This window comes from Oncorhynchus clarkii, chromosome 13 (genome assembly GCF_045791955.1).
Source record: "Oncorhynchus clarkii lewisi isolate Uvic-CL-2024 chromosome 13, UVic_Ocla_1.0, whole genome shotgun sequence".
In the NCBI taxonomy this organism is placed as follows: Eukaryota; Metazoa; Chordata; class Actinopteri; order Salmoniformes; family Salmonidae; genus Oncorhynchus; species Oncorhynchus clarkii.
In genome coordinates, this window is record NC_092159.1 from 31,841,862 (window position 1) to 31,861,167 (window position 19,306).

General features: G+C 40.8%; 1 protein-coding gene across 1 annotated transcript in view; it reads left to right on the forward strand.

Moving 5' to 3' along the window:
* LOC139423881 (voltage-gated delayed rectifier potassium channel KCNH1-like) overlaps positions 1–19,306 on the forward strand; it is a 51,855-nt gene that overhangs the window by 23,794 nt on the left and 8,755 nt on the right. Inside the window, exons 9-11 of the mRNA XM_071175521.1 lie at positions 2,285–2,484; positions 2,574–2,826; positions 12,023–12,219. Of these exons, the coding sequence (XP_071031622.1) occupies positions 2,285–2,484; positions 2,574–2,826; positions 12,023–12,219 (650 nt within the window). The remainder of the gene's footprint in view (positions 1–2,284; positions 2,485–2,573; positions 2,827–12,022; positions 12,220–19,306) is intronic.

Below are 19,306 nucleotides of genomic sequence, written 5' to 3' on the forward strand. Positions count from 1 at the left end.
CAGCCTTATTCTAAAATGTATAAAATTGTATATTTTTTCGCACACAATACCTCATAATGACAAAGCGAAAACAGGTTTTTATAATTTTTTGCAAATTTATTACAATTAAAAAACATACCTTATTTACATAAGTATTCAGACCCTTTGCTTTGAGATTTGAAATTGAGCTCAGGTGCATCCTGTTTCCATTGATTAACCTTGAGGTGTTTCTACAACTTGATTTGAGTCCACCTGTGGTAAATGTAATGTATTGGACATGATTTGGAAACGTACACACCTGTCTATATAAGATCCCACAGTTGGCAGTGCATGTCAGAGCAAAAATCAAGCCATGAGGTCGAAGGAATTGTCCGTAGAGCTATTATGAGACAGGAATTGTGTCGAGGCACAGATCTGAAGAAGGGTACAAAAAAGATTCTGCAGCATCGAAGGTCCCCAAAAACACAGTGGCCTCCATCATTCTCAAATGGAAGAAGTGTGGAACCACAAGAATCTTCCTAGAGCTGGCTCTAGAGAAGGGGGAGAAGGGCCTTGGTCAAGGAGGTGACCAAGAACCCAATGGTAACTCTGACAGAGCTTCAGAACCTTCCAGAAGGACAACCATCTCTGCAGCAGTCCACCAATCAGGCCTTTATGGTAGAGTGGCCAGACTGAAGCTACTCCTCAGTAAAAGGCACATGATAGCTCTCTTGGAGTTTGCCAAAAGGCACCTAAAGGACTCTCAGACCATGAAATACAAGATTCTCTGGTCTGATGAAACCAAGATGGAACTCTTTGGCCTGAATGCCAAGGGACACGTCTGGATAAAACCAGGTACTGCTCATCACCTGACCAATACTATCCCTACGGTGAAGCATGGCGGTGGCAGCAACATGCTGTGGTGATGTTTTTCAGGGGCAGGGACTGGGAGAATAGTCAGGATCGAGGGAAAGATGAAAGGAGTGAAGTATAGTGAGATCCTTGATGAAAATCTGCTCAAGACCTCAAACTAGGGCGAAGATTCACCTTCCAACAGGATAACGACCCTAAGCACACAGCCAAGACAACGTAGGAGTGGCTTCGGGACAAGTCTCTGAATCCAGTTACAATTAAATTACACTCTTAAATTGCTTCTGATAACTGAATGATCCAGCCTAGTGTATGTTGTCAGAACAGTCCCAAGCTGTTGCATTTAACAGTAGTCAACAGTATCCTGATGCATTTTTATCACAGGCGGCTACCCTTAGTTCAGTTCTGTGGCTTGATCAGACAGTTCTATTTGGCCCATCACTCATCACTGCAGCGGATGGAAAAATGACAGACGTTTTTAGCCCAGCCTAATGCCTCTGAGCGTTGCCCCATTGTGTATATGACAGGCCCTCTCTCGTCTCCCTGACTGTTTACCTGTTGTGCTCGCTCGTCGCCTCTGCGAGGATCGATTGCGTCAGCAGCAACAATAATATAGTCATGTCATCCACCTTCTAAAACGTCCTTTGGCAAGGTTGCTCAATATCCCCTTCAGTTTAACAATTATGATGACCCTTTGGTTATAATAAAGCCAGTGATTTTTCAGCTTTTGGTGTGCCACCTGAACGATTGAAAACGAGCACTATGTTTCACTTCCCTTGAAAATGAATGCCACCGGTGTCATCACTAATGGCTGACAGGACCTCTATTGATTTCTCTGACCCTGCTGTGGAGGAGTGGGACACTGGAAGGGGAATAGGGCGACACATTCTCAGGCAAAGTGCTGACTTGGGTATGAATTGTGAGAGCCGATATTGATTGGGTAGCTGCGGGATTGAGACATAGAATGAGAGATGGCTGATTGGTCAGCAGTCAGTGGGAAGTGAGAGGGAGTGTGACACCATTTTGTCTTGACAGACCATCTCCCAAAGCCCATTATGACCAATGGAGAGATAATGTCCGTGTAGAAGAAGATACGATTAATGTAACGTGCCACTTGTTTTGCTACACACATCGCTGCATTTGCAAGGGCACACAATGATGTTTCCAAGTTATGACTGTGAATATGGGGATATTATTGTGATAGATTTACAGACTGTTGTCTGCCAAAAGAAAACATCACGAATGGTTCCTTTGGGTCTCTAGTGTTCTGTTCTTTCACTATTAATAATACACAGAACAGTCTTGTCAGTGGACAAAATGCTAATAAACTCAAAACCATTATTCTTACAAGCTCATCATTTTAAGGGTCCCATTTGCTAGAATCCTTTAGTGAACACATCTACAGTAGGCCATATTTGCCAGCACATTGACCACACTCTTTATTGGTCTTTTCCAGCACTCCTGTATGCCACCATCTTCGGTAACGTGACCACCATCTTCCAGCAGATGTACGCCAACACCAACCGCTACCATGAGATGCTCAACAGCGTCCGCGACTTCCTCAAGCTCTACCAGGTGCCAAAGGGCCTCAGTGAACGCGTCATGGACTACATTGTCTCTACATGGTCCATGTCTAGAGGCATCGATACAGACAAGGTAACGCAAACATGGCTAACAATTTCCATACCATTTTGTTACCATCTCACAGTAGGTGAATATGTATAAGTAACCTTCCTCTCCCGCAGGTGTTGCAGATCTGCCCCAAGGACATGCGGGCGGACATTTGCGTCCATCTTAACAGAAAGGTGTTCAAGGAGCACCCAGCCTTCCGACTGGCGAGCGATGGGTGCCTACGGGCCCTGGCCATGGAGTTCCAGACCACCCACAGTGCCCCTGGAGACCTCATCTACCACGCGGGCGAAAGTGTAGACAGCCTCTGTTTCGTGGTGTCCGGGTCCTTGGAGGTCATCCAGGACGATGAGGTTGTGGCCATATTAGGTGAGGGTTTATTTATTCTTAATTTTTAAACCTTCATTTATCCAGGAAGTGTAATTGAGGCCAGAAGACCAGAGGGAGACATGGTCAAGAGGCCATCTTTGGTATCTTTAAGTATAGTCAATATCTGACACTCGAAAACAATTGCATTATAAAATGGTGTGTTTTCATTACCATATTACACTTAGTGACCTTTAAATGCATAGAGCATTGCTGGACCTGGCTTATTGCTCATTTGGTGAAATTGAGGTTAGAGTAAAGTGGATTGCGCTAAAAAAACATGTTTCCTGTTTGTGTACACCTGACTGTAAGATATTGCATCACATTAGTATTCAAGACGACAATAGAGACTCCACCCCTCCACAATAGAGATCCACCCCTTGATGTAGGTTCACGTCTGCTGCTTTAAAGCGTAAACCTGCCTCAAAATAGCAAATGACATCTGTGCTTCTTTTTAATGTTAATAAAAAGTTAATTAAAGCGTCCCTATTCTCTATACAATCTGTTCAGGAAGTATGCTCAAGGGCCTACATTGAGCAAACTCAATATTTTGATAGTCGCATGCTTTTCACTTTCATACGAGCCGTGACAATATCTGTGCAACCCCTTAGGGCGATTCTCGTGAACCCGTTATTATGCGGAAACGAATGTTGTGAAAATTAGCAGTGAGCATGTCAAAGCAAACAGTAGTAGTCCTAACTCTAATGAACAAAATCAGCTTTGTGTGGATCTCTGGAGGTGACGTACAGATGTAGGATCTTAATTTGAACCAGTTTGCTACAGCAGGAAAATAATCCTGCAGCAACAGGAAATGTGAATTATTATCTAGATTATGATGAAATATTTTTTTGTAGGGGTTGATATAAATCCAGTCTGAAAATCAAGTCTGGAATTTCAAAGTGGAAATTACAAACTTCAGAAGCCTTTTTTAAACCTCATATACTACAAGTAAAACATATCTGCATTGCAGGAAAGTTCCCTGCAACAGGGTGGTCAATAAAATAATTCATTATGATTAAGATCCTACATCTGTGTTCAACCACATGAGAAGTCAAATTAAGACAAATGACACTTTCTGAAATGAAACTTTGAGAGTATACTGAACCTCTGTTGTCTGGGACGTGATGTGTGGAGGTCTACAGCAGGGTTCTCCAACCTTTTCTAGCATGAGAGCATCTTTAAAAAAAATGAAAGATCAAAAATGTAAATAAATAAACTTAACATCACAATGTTGCGTCACCACAATATTTTGCTATATGGACAAAAATGGATTACATAATAGCTATATTAACCATATTTTCTTATCACTTTAAAATGACTTTCGGCAGGAAAGAAAATAGCCTTGCCGGAGAATTGCTGGAGAATTTCTGCACAACACCGGGACCAGAATTTAAACCCCTGCTCTATTACAATTGAGTCAAAGTTTTTCAGTTTAGCCACCCCACTATATAGGAACAAACATGCCATATGTGTGTCAACCTGTAGTGGTTAATATTATTTTAAAATGCTTGTGTGATATAATAATAAAAAATATAGAAATTGCTTTTGTATGTGTTATGCTGTGTTCATGTAGTGTTTTCCAAATAGACTTACAACACAGAGAACCTTTATCTTAGTTCCTCAAGAGAGAAGAGGCACTCTTGAGTCAGACCTCTGTTAGATGCATGATGGTCTGATAACTCCTCCTCAGAGATTAGCTGTGTCACTGAGACAGAAAAACGCCTGTAGGAAGTGGGATGATGAATTTACAATACTCTAGGGCTGCTCTCTGCATCCTTTCGGTGATTGTTTTTCCCTCCAAATCGTCAAGCGAGAAGACTGGTTATCACGATGGAGCTCGTATTTACGCGAGGGATAAATATTTGGATTGCCCTCTCCCTCTAGCAGGGACTTAACCTTTAAGAAATGAGCAGGAGAATATCTCGCACTACTAGGGTCTTCACACTTACTATACTTTTTTGCAGTAATACCCTCAGCTACAGATATACTGGAATGTATCTGCGAGTTTGTCACGTTTCGACTCATGACACTCTCGAAAGTTGCCCCTCTAAGCACTGTAAACAGAACAACACTCTTACAGTAAAATTGTAATAGCAATGATTTTGAAATGGCTGAAATGTACATACATTTTCCGTATTTAAAAAAAACTTGTTTTATCGATTAAAAAAATTGCTGAAATTGTAGTAACAGCATGTTACATTCTAAAAATGGCCGCTGTAGCTTTACATCTCAACAGTGTTTTGTTGTTTTGCTTGACTGCATGGTGGTCCAGGGAATAATTGTTTTCGCTCGCAATTCGCCTTTGCCGATGTTTGCCTGTACAACTAGCGAACATTAAAAAAAATTAAGTGCAAGAATTGACATGACCTACCAACAGAAATACATATACACAATGTGTAAAAACCGTAGCAAGCTATGCTTTAGTTCTCGAGATGATCGATCTCTGTCGAGGGAGTAGCTGGTTTTTATACATTGTGTATATGTATTTCTGTTGGTAGGTCATGTCAATTCTTGCACTTAATTTTTTTAAATGTTCGCTAGTTGTACAGGCAAACATCGGCAAAGGCGAATTGCGAGCGAAAACAATTATTATACAAATGTTAAATGTTATTCTGTCTCTCACTGTTCAAATAAACCTACCATTAAAATTATAGAGTGATAATTTCTTTGTCAGTGGGCAAACGTACAAAATCAGCAGGGGATCAAAATCGTTTTTATTTCCATCATTAAATGTTATTGTTAAATGTTAAATGTTATTCTGTCTCTCACTGTTCAAATAAACCTACCATTAAAGTTATAGACTGATAATTTTTTTGTCAGAGTAGAAAAGTAAATAATCTATCTATCTATGCTTTTATTTGGGTTTCTACACAAAGTATATGATTGAATGTTTCTTTAAGACTGCAGCTAGTTACATGAAATTAGACATATAATCAGGCCACAATATGATTCTAAAATGTAATCCAGATGGCTAATGAAACACATGAACATTTACAGTAGCTGGAAATGCTAGTCAAATTGTAACATTGGCTAGCTTTCAATAAATTGGCTAAATGGTTAACAGAGTTACCTCTTCATACGATCAAAACAATTCGTATTGCATTTTGCATATTTAACGTGCACTTAAAAATATATTTATCGTATTTCAGTCTTTGGGAGCTTGCTGTGCTCCTCTTCATCAGGCAGCAGCTCGTGTTTTCACCAGAGGCTGTGTTTACATCGCAGACGTAGATAGATGCAGGGCATTGGCTGCTGGTGTATGTACGGGAGTTCTGATTTGGTTCCAAGTTTAGAATTTCTGCAAATTTGCCTAAGCAGACAGAGTGGTGAAATACAGTTCTTATAAGAAAATGGTCAAGAATTGAAGGTGCCAACAAATCATAAGAATGTTTTACGATCATATAGAAAAAATACATATACAAAACAACTCGGGGATTGATCAGGTTCAGGTTTTCGGTTCGGCCAACAACCTAATATAATAACTTCCATGAAATTGATCAAATGAAGCCTGGTTTGTTCTAAGGTACCTTTTAATATGGTAGCTAGTGTAAGCCTAAAAGCTCCTATCTAGCTATGGATCAGCTAAACGTCAGCATTCCGCTACATTTGTAAGAATGCAGAAATGATTTTATTTACATAGCTAATGTTACCTAGTTGTGTATGTTAATTTCCTCTTCCCATTGGGTTAGTATGAGTAACGTGTCATTAAAGCAATTTGTGCCAGATGTGGCTTGAGCGGATTCAATTGGACTTTTACTTCCCATTTTTCACAGATCACCTCAAATATCATCCAAGGGAAGAAAGGGTCTCCCAAAAAGCAAGCCATGGTGACAAAATGACAAGCTGTTTGTCTGTTACTGAATCAAAAAGGGACATTCATTTCCCTTTCAAATCAAAGTTTGTCAAATGTTTTCAGACCGCTAAAGTCATCTAATGTCAAGATGAAACCACATGACAACGTGTAGATCCAGCTGTATTCCTCCACCCCAAATGAATTAGAAAAGTCAAGCACCGAATGAAACCAGGAAATTAGACCGTGCTTAACTTTTCCATTCATTTGTGGAGGTATCTACACAACATCATACAATACATTTCATCTTGAAAGTACTGTACTTTCGAGGGCCCGAAAAAACATCTGACAACTTTCATTTATGAGTGAAATGTCCCTTTTAATGGGACAATCAGCAGTTTATACATCAAGTGCTGGACATAAATCAATTCTATGTACCCGTTGATTCTTGAAGAATATAATGTATAAATGGCTCATGAGCTTAGTACAACTGTCTTACCCCATCAGAACCCCAAATATAAGCTTGTTTAAGTTCAATGTAAACAAAGTCAATCCAAACAAACACTATGAGCCTCAAAACATGGTTAAAACGAATTGTTATATCATGGATGGTCAGTCCTTGCATCCATAGCTTGTCTATGAATTTGAGAGTGGTAACAGTTCACTTTGTTATTGTTATTGTGGTGGAAGGACACGTCACGCTCTGACATGCCATATACCACTTGAGAGCTTCTTAGCTTCCGTGCTGTAAGAAAGTATTCCCATTGCTCTATGACAAACACAAATTGTTTTATTTGAGCTTAATTGTTTTTTAAAGAACATTATTTGTAGATGTGAAACATAACCACTTTGTGTTCGTCACAGACAGACTAAATCTTAAAGCTGAAGTTGTAACGTTTCGGCTGGTGTGTGAATGGCGTCACTGAGGACGCAGGGCAGAACATTTTCTGTCACCAGTTCTATGAAATGGTGCCAAATGGTGTAACTAAATATGATCATATCTATTTTACAGTTATAAGGTGAACTCTTAGTAGTCGTTTTCTAAATTGGTTGTTACTATATTAAGAAAGCATGTAAGTCATTTCATGCCCTATTCATTAAGTTATGTTGAATAGGTACTAAGTCAAAGTATTTCATATTTTCATGTAATTGAGCTTGTGTCCTCAAAAGTGAGTACACATCAGCAATGCATTTTTACTAGAAAAGGGGAGATTTTGATCTTTCTTGGGAGTATGTGGCATTATTACTTATTGTTTATGTCCGTCTCATGATGGACATACCCAAACTTAATTATTTATTTAGGCGGAAATCTACATACATCTAACAGGCATTATGCAACGTTTCCACATGCAAATAACCCTTAATGTCCAAACATCGTTCAAAGCTGTATACAGTTGTTTGTTTGTTTGGTGTGACCGGTTGGTTCGAAATAGTAAACTTCAGTCATACATTTATTTTTTTTAAATGAAGAGTTCTCCCCCTCTATACTGAACAAAAATATAAATGCAACATGCAACAATTTCAATTATTTTTACTGAGTTAGTTAATATAAGGAAATCAGTCATTTAAAGTAAATTCATTAGGCCCTAATCTATGGATTTCACATAACTGGGCAGGGGCACAGCCATGGATGGGCCTGAGAGAGCATAGGCCCACCCACTTGGAAGTCAGGCCCAGCCAATCAGAATGAATTTTTCCCCACAAAAGTGCTTTATTACAGACAGAAATACTCCTCAGTTTCATCAGCTGTCCGGGTGGCTGGTCTCAGACGATCCCGCAGGTGTAGAAGCCGGATGTGAAGGACCTGGGCTGCTGGCGTGGTTACACGTGGTCTGCAGTTGTCAGGCTGGTTGAATCTACTGCCAAATTCTCAAAAATGATGTTGGAGGCGGCTTATGGTAGAGAAATTAACATTCAATTATCTGGTAACAGCTCTGGTGGACATTCCTGCAGTCAGCATGCAAGCTGCACGCTCCCTCATCTTGAGACATTTGTGGCAAAACCTGCACATTTTAGAGTGGCCTTTTATTGTTCCCAACACAAGCTGCACCTGTGTAATGATCATGCTGTTTAATCAGCTTCTTGATATGCTTCACCTGTCAGGTGGATGGCTAATCTAGTCAAAGGAGAAATGCTCACTAACAGGGATGAAAACAAATTTGTGCACAGAATTTGAGAGAAATATGCTTTTTGTGTGTATGGAACATTTCTGGGATCTTTTATATCAGCTTATGAAACATGGAACAAAAACTTTACATGTTGCATTTATATTTTTGTTTAGTCTATATTTTTCCCCCAGTCTATTTTATTCACAAAGCTATATTTACCCAGTCATTCAAATCTGTATTGTACATCTCCAAGTTCTGAGGAAACTATGCAGTATTCATTTTTTTAATGTATTATTTATTACATTGTTACCCCAGGAAATCTTAAGTCTTATTACAAACAGCTGTGAATAACTATTGGATATAAGAGCAACATCAACTTACCAATATTATGACCAGGAATACGACTTTTCCGAAACGGATCTAATCCCAGTAGCCGACCCAAAACAACGGTGCCACAGAAGGGGCAGATGTCCAGTCTCTTGATAACAAGGTAGAAGAAATCTGAGCAAGGGTTGCCTTCCAGAGAGACATCAGAGATTGTAACATTCTCTGTTTCACAGAAACATGGCTCTCTCGGGATATGTTGTCGGAATCGGTTCAGCCACCGGGCTTCTCCATGCTTCGTGCCGACAGAGAAAAACACCTCTCTGGGAAGAGGAAGGGCGGGGGTGTATGCTATATGATTAGCAACTCATGGTGTAATCATAACAACTTACATGAACTCAAGTCCTTTTGCTCACCCGATCTAGAATTCCTTACAATCAAAAACCGGCCATTTTACCTACCAAGAGAATTCTCGTCAGTTATAGTCACAGCTGTGTACATTCCCCCTCAAGCAGACACCAAGACAGCCCTCAAGGAACTTCACTGGACTCTATGTAAACTGGAAACCATATATCCTGAGGCTGCATTTATTGTAGCTGGTGGTTTTTAACAAAGCAAATTTGAGAAAAAGTCTATCTAAATTCTATCAGCATATTGATTGCACTATGCGCAGGGGTAATACACTCGACAACTGCTACTCTACCCCCGGTCCTCCCTTCATAAAATCCGACCACGACGCCATCTTGCTCCTACCGTCTTATAGGCAGAAACTCAAACAGGATGTACCAGTGACAAGAACCATTCAATGCGGTTCTGACCAATCGGAAGCCACGCTTCAAGATTGTTTTGATGACGTGGACTGGAATATGTTCTGGTCAGCCTCAGAGAACAACATCGACCTATACGCTGATTCGGTGAGGTAGTTTATAAAGAAGTGCATTGGAGATGTTGTACCCACTGAGACTATTAAAACCTACCTTAACCAGAAACCATGGATGGCGTCATTCGTGCAAAACTGAAAGCGCGAACAACCACATTTAACCATGGAAAGAGGTCTGGGAATATGGCTGAATGTAAACAGTGTAGTTATTCCCTCCTCGCGGCAATCAAACAAGCGAAATGCTGGTATAGGGACAAAGTGGAGTCGCAATTCAACGGCTCAGACACGAGACGTATGTGTCAGGGTCTACAGGATATTACAGACTACAAAAAGAAAACCAGCCACGTCACGGACACTGACGTCACGCTTCCAGACAAACTAAACACCTTCTTTGCCCACTTTTGAGGATAAGACAGTGAAACCGTCGCGGCCCACTAAGAAGGACTGCGCCCCCCCCCTCTCCTTCTCCATGGCCGACGTGAGTAAAACATTTAAACTCGCAAGGCTGCTGGCCCAGACGGCATCCCTAGCCGCATCCTCAGAACATGCGCAGACCAGATGGCTGGTGTGTTTACGGACATATTCAATCGCTCCCTATCCCAGTCTGTTGTCCCCACATGCTTCAAGATGGCTGCCATTCTTCCAGTACCCAAGAAGGTAAATATAACTGAACTAAATGACTACCGCCCTGTAGCACTTACTTCTGTCATCATGAAGTGCTTTGAGAGACTAGTCAAGGATCATATCACCTCCACCTTACCGAGTCCCCCTAGACCCACTTCAGTTTGCATACCGCCCCAACAGGTCCACAGATGATGCAATTGCCTGCACACTGCCCTATCCCATCTGGACAAGAGGAATACCTATGTAAGAATGCTGTTCATTGACTAAAGCTCAGCATTCAACAGTACCCTCCAAGCTCATCATCAAGCTGAAGGCCCTGGGTCTCAACTCGGCCCTGTGCAATTGGGTCCTGGACTTTCTGACGGGCCTTCCACAGGTGGTGAAGGTAGAAGACAACATCTCCATTTCGCTGACCCTCAACACTAGGGCCCCTGTTCACCCACGACTGCGTGGCCATGCACGCCGCCAACTCAATCATCAAGTTTGCAGACGATACAACGGTAGTGGGCTTGATTACCAACAACGACGAGACAACCTACAGGGAGGAGGTGAGGGCACTCGGAGTGTGGTGTCAGGAAAACAACCTCTCCCTCGACGTCAACTAAACAAAGGAGATGATCGTGGTCTTCAGGAAACAGCAGAGGGAGCACCCCCCTGTCCACATCGACGGGACAGCAGTGGAGAAGGTGGAAAGTTTTAAGTTCCTCGGCGTACACATCACGGACAAACTGAAATGGGTAGTTGTTGTGCAATTGTTAGATTACTGCACTGTCAGATCTAGATGCACAAGCATTTCGCTACACTCGCATTAACATCTACTAACCATGTGTATGTGACCGATAAAATTGGATTTGATTTTGAACTGTAACTCCAAAAGCTCCCATAAGCTGTCTGATGCATTTCATCAATTCAATTTGGACACGGGAAAGGGACAGACTTGTATTTTCACGTGTGAAAAACAAAAGGTCTGCATATGTGTTAATAACCATGGCTTATAGAGTCTTGGCTAATACTTTTTTAGATCTGTTTCCAGAAAAGTAGGAGCTTGGTGGAGTGAGGGATGCAGCTTGACATTAGTAAGAGGTGCAATATGTTGTTTACAGCTCAGTACAGGGTCTGTTTGCCTTGTAGGCGACAAGGCTTCTACAATTGGTATCACAAATGCACTGTGTATCATTTCTCCCCCGTTGGTCTCAAACTAGATATTTTTTAAATGACCTGTTACATAATGCACTCTTTTTCAATGGTCAATTTCTTTGTTTGTTATTAACATTGTACAGGCAGTTTGCAATTAAAGCACATTTCAGCATAGAAGTATGACCTTGGGCTTTTTTACTTTGTATTACCATGAAAGGCTGCAAGATTTGCTTCATGGCAGTTAGATTCATATCATTGTGGATGGATGGGGTTTCCTTTATCATTCACCTCACTATTTATCTCTCCCCTTTCTATCGCCGGTTTTTATCTTCACAGGAAAGGGAGACGTGTTTGGGGACGTCTTCTGGAAGGAGGTGACCCTAGCCCAGGCTTGCGCCAACGTTCGGGCCTTGACTTACTGCGACCTCCACGTCATCAAGCGTGACGCTCTGCAGAAAGTTCTGGAGTTCTACACGGCCTTCTCCAACCACTTCTCCCGCAACCTGCTGCTCACCTATAACCTCAGAAAGAGGGTAAGCTGCCCGGGGGCATTGCTCTTTCTCTGACTGTGTCTCGGTGGTCTCCAATAGCTTATTGATTGGCAAAAAGATTGGGTAGACTCCTAAGTTATGTATTTTTCACCTATCCAGTCCTTTCTGAACAGTGGTCTGGAAGGAAACAAGAGCTATTTAAGAATATTGGTACAGAGATCTCTCTGTGTCCCGTAGTTCAAAAAGGCAAAGGTGATTGCATCTCCATCAATGAATGGTGCTCTTATTTATTTAAAAAAGCTGACACTTCAACCTCAATTGATCTTTCTCAAAGCTTGCTTTTTTGGTGGATGTGGCACATTCTCTTTATGGGAACTGCTTAAAGATAGACGCAGCAATATTTCATCATCAAACACAGTGGGGCAACTTTTGGCTAGACATCAACAACAGCCCAAAAAATGTACTTCTGCCTTACAGGCATAAACAACAACAATCTGCCAAAACTGATGTCATTGCTGAGTCTACCTTCATCATGCAGTCAGTTGTACTGAGTGTCTCACACTTAATTTGTGATTCTGGCCTTGCTGTTTCACCATAGTTAATCTCATTCCCAATGCTCGCAATAGCTAGGTACGAGATTCTCTGTGAAATGTGTCTTAAAATAACTTTCTTGGACCAAAAGGAATTGAGATCGAAATAGTGGCCAGTTCCCGGTCTTTGTGTTGCATAGTACAATATTTCCTTTCAGGGGACAAGTAAAATGCACAAAGTGATATTGGACAAATGTTGAATAATTTCTCAATAATGAATTCACCTTGTCCTCCATTTTCATCAAAATGTCCTTGTCTCTTTTGTTTCTGTCATTTTACCTGTAAAAAGATAAGGCCTCTAAACAAAGTATCAACTCCAGTATGCGCCATCAACCCAGGTCGCTTGTGTTAAACGCATTGCTCCAATAGGGTTAACTCACTTAGGGGGAACTGTAAGGTGGGCTTATTAGCGAGGATTGTTACAGTATGACAATCATCATGGTGTTTGAATAGTATATTATAAATGCTTTATTTGACAGATTATTATTGATGCAGATTTATTGATTCTTTTTTAATGTTGCATTTGTTTTTACAAATGGTCTTATTGATCTGAATATCAGTGCTATAATCTTCTAGCCTTTAACCATTGACTTTTTACACCCACTCAAACACTCAAAACTTGTAAACTGAGAACATCACTGAAAATCCACAGCATTTCCTATAAAAGATCAAGTACTGAAATTGATTCAACTTTGCTGAAGAAAACACAGCATATTAACGAGGAGGACATAGCTTATTCATCAGAAGGTGCTGTTGATTCATCAAGATGCAATCCTCTGTCCTTGTCGTCATCATGCAATTCAAACTTGAGTATATGTTAGGCAATAGAGGTCATGTTGACTAATAAGATGACTCACTTTTACCGCATATCCTATTATGGTTCGTCACGATCTGTACCCTTAGCCGTGGTGTATGCGGTTTCTTGCGGTCATCAAGGTTATTGCTTTGTTTAGTCTAGAAAAGCTTTCAGGTGCAGAAGCCTCTTCAGGCAGCCACTAATCCACCGTACTTTTCAGGTTAGGTAACCACAGGGGTTGATTTGGCTAAAACCTGCTGTGAGGTATGCTACAGGGCAGTGATCATTAGGCACCAAATTGAAGAACTACCTGGACCTGTCCAATTAGAAACGCTCATTGTTGTTTTCTATCGTGTGCCCTAATGAACACGACCCTGGTTCCGCCATAGTGTCGTGGTGCCCCTTTCTGTAGGTTATACCCATGGAATCAGTAACACACCAATTGATGGGCCTATTCTGGAGGCCCATCATAATAGCTTTTGATGTCTGTCGACGACCACAATTTTTCATAGACCTTTGCATTAACGCGAGCTGATTAGGCATTTAGACGGTGAATGTCGATAAGGTCAAATATTGATGAGTATACTAAGTCATATCGATTTCAGAAATACATTGATTGCATAATTGACATAGTAGATACAGTTGAAGTCGGTAGTTTACATACACCTTAGCCAAATACAAAAAAAAAAATCCCTGTCTTAGGTCAGTTAGGATCGCCACTTTATTTTAAGAATGTGAAATGTCGGAATAATAGTAGAGAGTGATTTATTTCAGCTTTTATTTCTTTCATTACATTCCCAGTGGGTCAGAAGTTTACATAAACTCAATTAGTATTTGGTAGCATTGCCTTTAAATTGTTTAACTTGGGTCAAACGTTTTGGGTAGCCTTCTATAAGCTTCCCACAATAAGTTGGGTGAATTTTGGCCCATTCCTCCTGACAGAGCTGGTGTAACTGAGTCAGGTTTGTAGGCCTCCTTGCTCGCACACGCTTTTTCAGTTCTGCCCACACATTCGCTATGGGATTGAGGTCAGGGCTTTGTGATGGCCACTCCAATACCTTGACTTTGTTGTCCTTAAGCCATTTTGCCACAACTTTGGAAGTATGCTTGGGGTCATTGTCCATTTGGAAGACCCATTTGCGACCAAGCTTTAACTTCCTGACTGATGTCTTGAGGTGTTGCTTCAATATATCCATATAATTTTCCTACCTCATGATGCCATCAATTTTGTGAAGTGCACCAGTCCCTCCTGCAGCAAAGCCCTCCCACAACATGATGCTGCCAACCCCTGTCACGTTCTGACCATAGTTCTGTTTTTTATCTTTGTTTTAGTATGGTCAGGGCGTGAGTTGGGTGGGCAGTCTATGTTTGTTTTTCTATGTTGGTTTTTGAGTTCGGCCTAGTATGGTTCTCAATCAGAGGCAGCTGTCAATTGTTGTCCCTGATTGAGAATCATACTTAGGTAGCCTGGGTTTCAGTTTAGGGTGGTGGGTCTTTGTCTTCCGTGTCAGTGTTTGTTGCCACACGGGACTGTTTCGTTCATTTCACGTTTGTTTTGTATTTCGTAGTGTTCAGTTTATGTTTTAAAATAAACATTATGGACACTTACCACGCTGCGTTTTGGTCCTCCGATCCTTCTTGCTGCTACTCCTCGGAAGAGGAGGACGATATCCCTTACACCCCCGTGCTTCATGGTTGGGATGGTGTTCTTCGGCTTGCAAGCCTTTTTCCTCCAAATATAACAATGGTCATTATGGCCAAACAGCTCTATTTTTGTTTCATCAGACCAGAGGACATTTCTCCAAAATGTACTATCTTTATCCCCAAGTGCAGTTGCAAACTGTAGTCTGGCTTTTTTATGGCGGTTTTGGAGCAGTGGCTTCTTCCTTGCTGAGCAGCCGTTCAGGTTATGTCGATATAGGACTCGTTTTACTGTGGATATAGATACTTTTGTACCTGTTTCCTCCAGCATCTTCACAAGGTCCTTTGCTGTTGTTCTGGGATTGATTTGCACTTTTCGCACAAAAGTACGTTCATCTCTAGGAGACAGAACACGTTCCCTTCCTGAGTGGTAATGACGGATGCGTTGTCCCATGGTGTTTATACTTGTTTGTACAGATGAACGTGGTACCTTCAGATGTTTGGAAATTGCTCCCAAGGATGAACCAGACTTGTGGAGGTCTCCAGTTTTTTTCTGAGGTCTTGGCTGATTTCTTTAGATTTTCCCATGATGTCAAGCAAAGAGGCACTGAGTTTGAAGGTAGGCCTTGAAATACATCCACAGGTACACGTCCAATTGACTCAAATTATGTTAATTAGCCTAATAGAAGCTTCTAAAGCCATGAAATCATTTTCTGGAATTTTCCAAGCTGTTTTAAGGCTCAGTCAACTTAGTGAAGGTAAACTTCTGACCCACTAAACTTCTGACCCACTGGAATTGTGATACAGTGAATTATAAATGAAATAATCTGTCTGTAAACAATTGTTTGAAATATTACTTGTCATGCACTAAGTTCATTGCTCAAGGGCACAATGGCTATATGTGGCATATTAGATGGTCTTATAACTGATGTTTCATCAAACAATACCCCATCCCTTAAAACTTCTTATGGCTGCAGGGGCAGTATTGAGTAACTTGTATAAAAGGTGCCCAGAGTAAACGGCCTGCTCCTCAGTCCCAGTTGCTAATATATGCATATTATTAGTATTGGATAGAAAACACTCTGAAGTTTTTAAAACTGTTTGAATGATATCTGTGAGTATAACAGAACTCATATGGCAGGCAAAAACCTGAGAAGAAAGCCAAACAGGAAGTAGGAAATCTGAGGTTGGTCGATTTTCAATCCAGCCCCTATTGAATTCACAGTGGGATATGGATAAAGTTGCACTTCCTAGGGCTTCCACTAGATGTCAACCATCTTTTGAAACTTGAATGAGGCTTCTACTGTGTTTTGGAGCCGGATGGGAGCTCTTTGAGTCAGTGGTCTGGCAGAGAGCCAGGTCCTGGTCACGCGCATTTCACATGATAGCGACCTGCTTTCCATGGCTTCTCTACAGACATAGAAATTCTCCGTTTGGAACTTTATTGACGATTTATGATAACAACATCCTATACTTAGTTTGACATTTTTTTTAATATAAATATGAACTTTATCAAACAAAACATACATGTATTGTGTATCACAAAGTCCTATGAGTGTCATCTGATGAAGATCATCAAAGGTTAGTGATTCATTTTATCTCTATTTGTGCTTTTTGTGACTCCTCTCTTTGGCTGGAAAAATGGCTGAATTTTTCTGTGAGTTGGTGGTGACCTGACATAATCATTTGTGGTGCTTTCTCTGTAAAGCCTATTTGAAATCGGACACTGTGGTGGGATTAACAACAAGATTACCTTTAAAACGGTATAAGATACATGTATGTTTGAGGAATTTTAATTATGAGATTTCTGTTTTGAATTTGGCGCCCTGCACTTTCACTGGCTGTTGTCATATCGATCCCGTTAGCGGGATTGCAGCCCTAAGAAGTTTTAAAGGCACAGTCAACTTAGTGTATGTAAACTTCTGACCCACTGGAATTGTGATAAATTATAAGTGACATCTGTCTGTAAATAATTGTTGGAAAAAGTATTTGTGTCATGCACAAAGTTAATGTCCTAACCGACTTGCCAAAACTATAGTTTGTTAACAAGAAATTTGTGGAGTGGTTGCAAAAACTAGTTTTAATGACTCCAACCTAAGTGTATGTAAACTTCCCGACTTCAACTGTAGGTTTCCATCCAATTGGCAACAGATATTCATGTGAATATTCAAAAATATGCTTAAAGAAAATATGCAAATTTTCCCACCAGTGGCGGGAAAGTGATTTGTTGCGGATAAAAATCTGTGCGTGATGACCTAGTGCACTCAAAATGTACTCTTAGCTTAAGTTTTCATGTAGCGAATAAAAGTATAATCTAATGTGGCTAATGTGCTTCCATCCCATTTAATCATAGTGGGAGGACCACACACCATATCATCGCGACTCCAAGTTTGCTTTGATATGGTTATTATATCAATATTTGCGTATAAAGGCATTTCCACAGCCATTTCTCGCATAATTAATTTTACTGACACAAAAAGATCAAACCGTGTCAAACGAACAAATCTGTCGGCATTTATGCAATTGTACCAAAACTTCCTGTTTCCATCACAGCTGTCGTGTTTTTTAATTTTTTTATACGGTATGACTTTTTTAGTCGCATAAAAACTGTGGTTGGAAACATGGTTTATGTTACGTAAGTTTAATGAACGAACTATACACTGGAGAGACGGGACCAGATTCACCAACAAGGATTGAAGTAGCTTCCTATATGTGTAGTATCTTTTTGTTGAGTGGTTTATTCAGATCTTGTGAAAAGTGAATAATTAGGAACACACCCATTGTGGATATATCTTTACAAAATGAAATGAGCTCTTAGCAGAGATACTGAGATACAGTGCCTTGCGAAAGTATTCGGCCCCCTTGAACTTTGCGACCTTTTGCCACATTTCAGGCTTCAAACATAAAGATATAAAACTGTATTTTTTTGTGAAGAATCAACAACAGGTGGGACACAATCATGAAGTGGAACGACATTTATTGGATATTTCAAACTTTTTTAACAAATCAAAAACTGAAAAATTGGGCGTGCAAAATTATTCAGCCCCTTTACTTTCAGTGCAGCAAACTCTCTCCAGAAGTTCAGTGAGGATCTCTGAATGATCCAATGTTGACCTAAATGACTAATGTTGATAAATACAATCCACCTGTGTGTAATCAAGTCTCCGTATAAATGCACCTGCACTGTGATAGTCTCAGAGGTCCGTTAAAAGCGCAGAGAGCATCATGAAGAACAAGGAACACACCAGGCAGGTCCGAGATACTGTTGTGAAGAAGTTTAAAGCCGGATTTGGATACAAAAAGATTTCCCAAGCTTTAAACATCCCAAGGAGCACTGTGCAAGCGATAATATTGAAATGGAAGGAGTATCAGACCACTGCAAATCTACCAAGACCTGGCCGTCCCTCTAAACTTTCAGCTCATACAAGGAGAAGACTGATCAGAGATGCAGCCAAGAGGCCCATGATCACTCTGGATGAACTGCAGAGATCTACAGCTGAGGTGGGAGACTCTGTCCATAGGACAACAATCAGTCGTATATTGCACAAATCTGGCCTTTATGGAAGAGTGGCAAGAAGAAAGCAATTTCTTAAAGATATCCATAAAAAGTTTTGTTTAAAGTTTGCCACAAGCCACCTGGGAGACACACCAAACATGTGGAAGAAGGTGCTCTGGTCAGATGAAACCAAAATTGAACTTTTTGGCAACAATGCAAAACGTTATGTATGGCGTAAAAGCAACACAGCTGAACACACCATCCCCACTGTCAAACATGGTGGTGGCCGCATCATGGTTTGGGCCTGCTTTTCTTCAGCAGGGACAGGGAAGATGGTTAAAATTGATGGGAAGATGGATGGAGCCAAATACAGGACCATTCTGGAAGAAAACCTGATGGAGTCTGCAAAAGACCTGAGACTGGGACGGAGATTTGTCTTCCAACAAGACAATGATCCAAAACATAAAGCAACATCTACAATGGAATGGTTCAAAAATAAACATATCCAGGTGTTAGAATGGCCAAGTCAAAGTCCAGACCTGAATCCAATCGAGAATCTGTGGAAAGAACTGAAAACTGCTGTTCACAAATGCTCTCCATCCAACC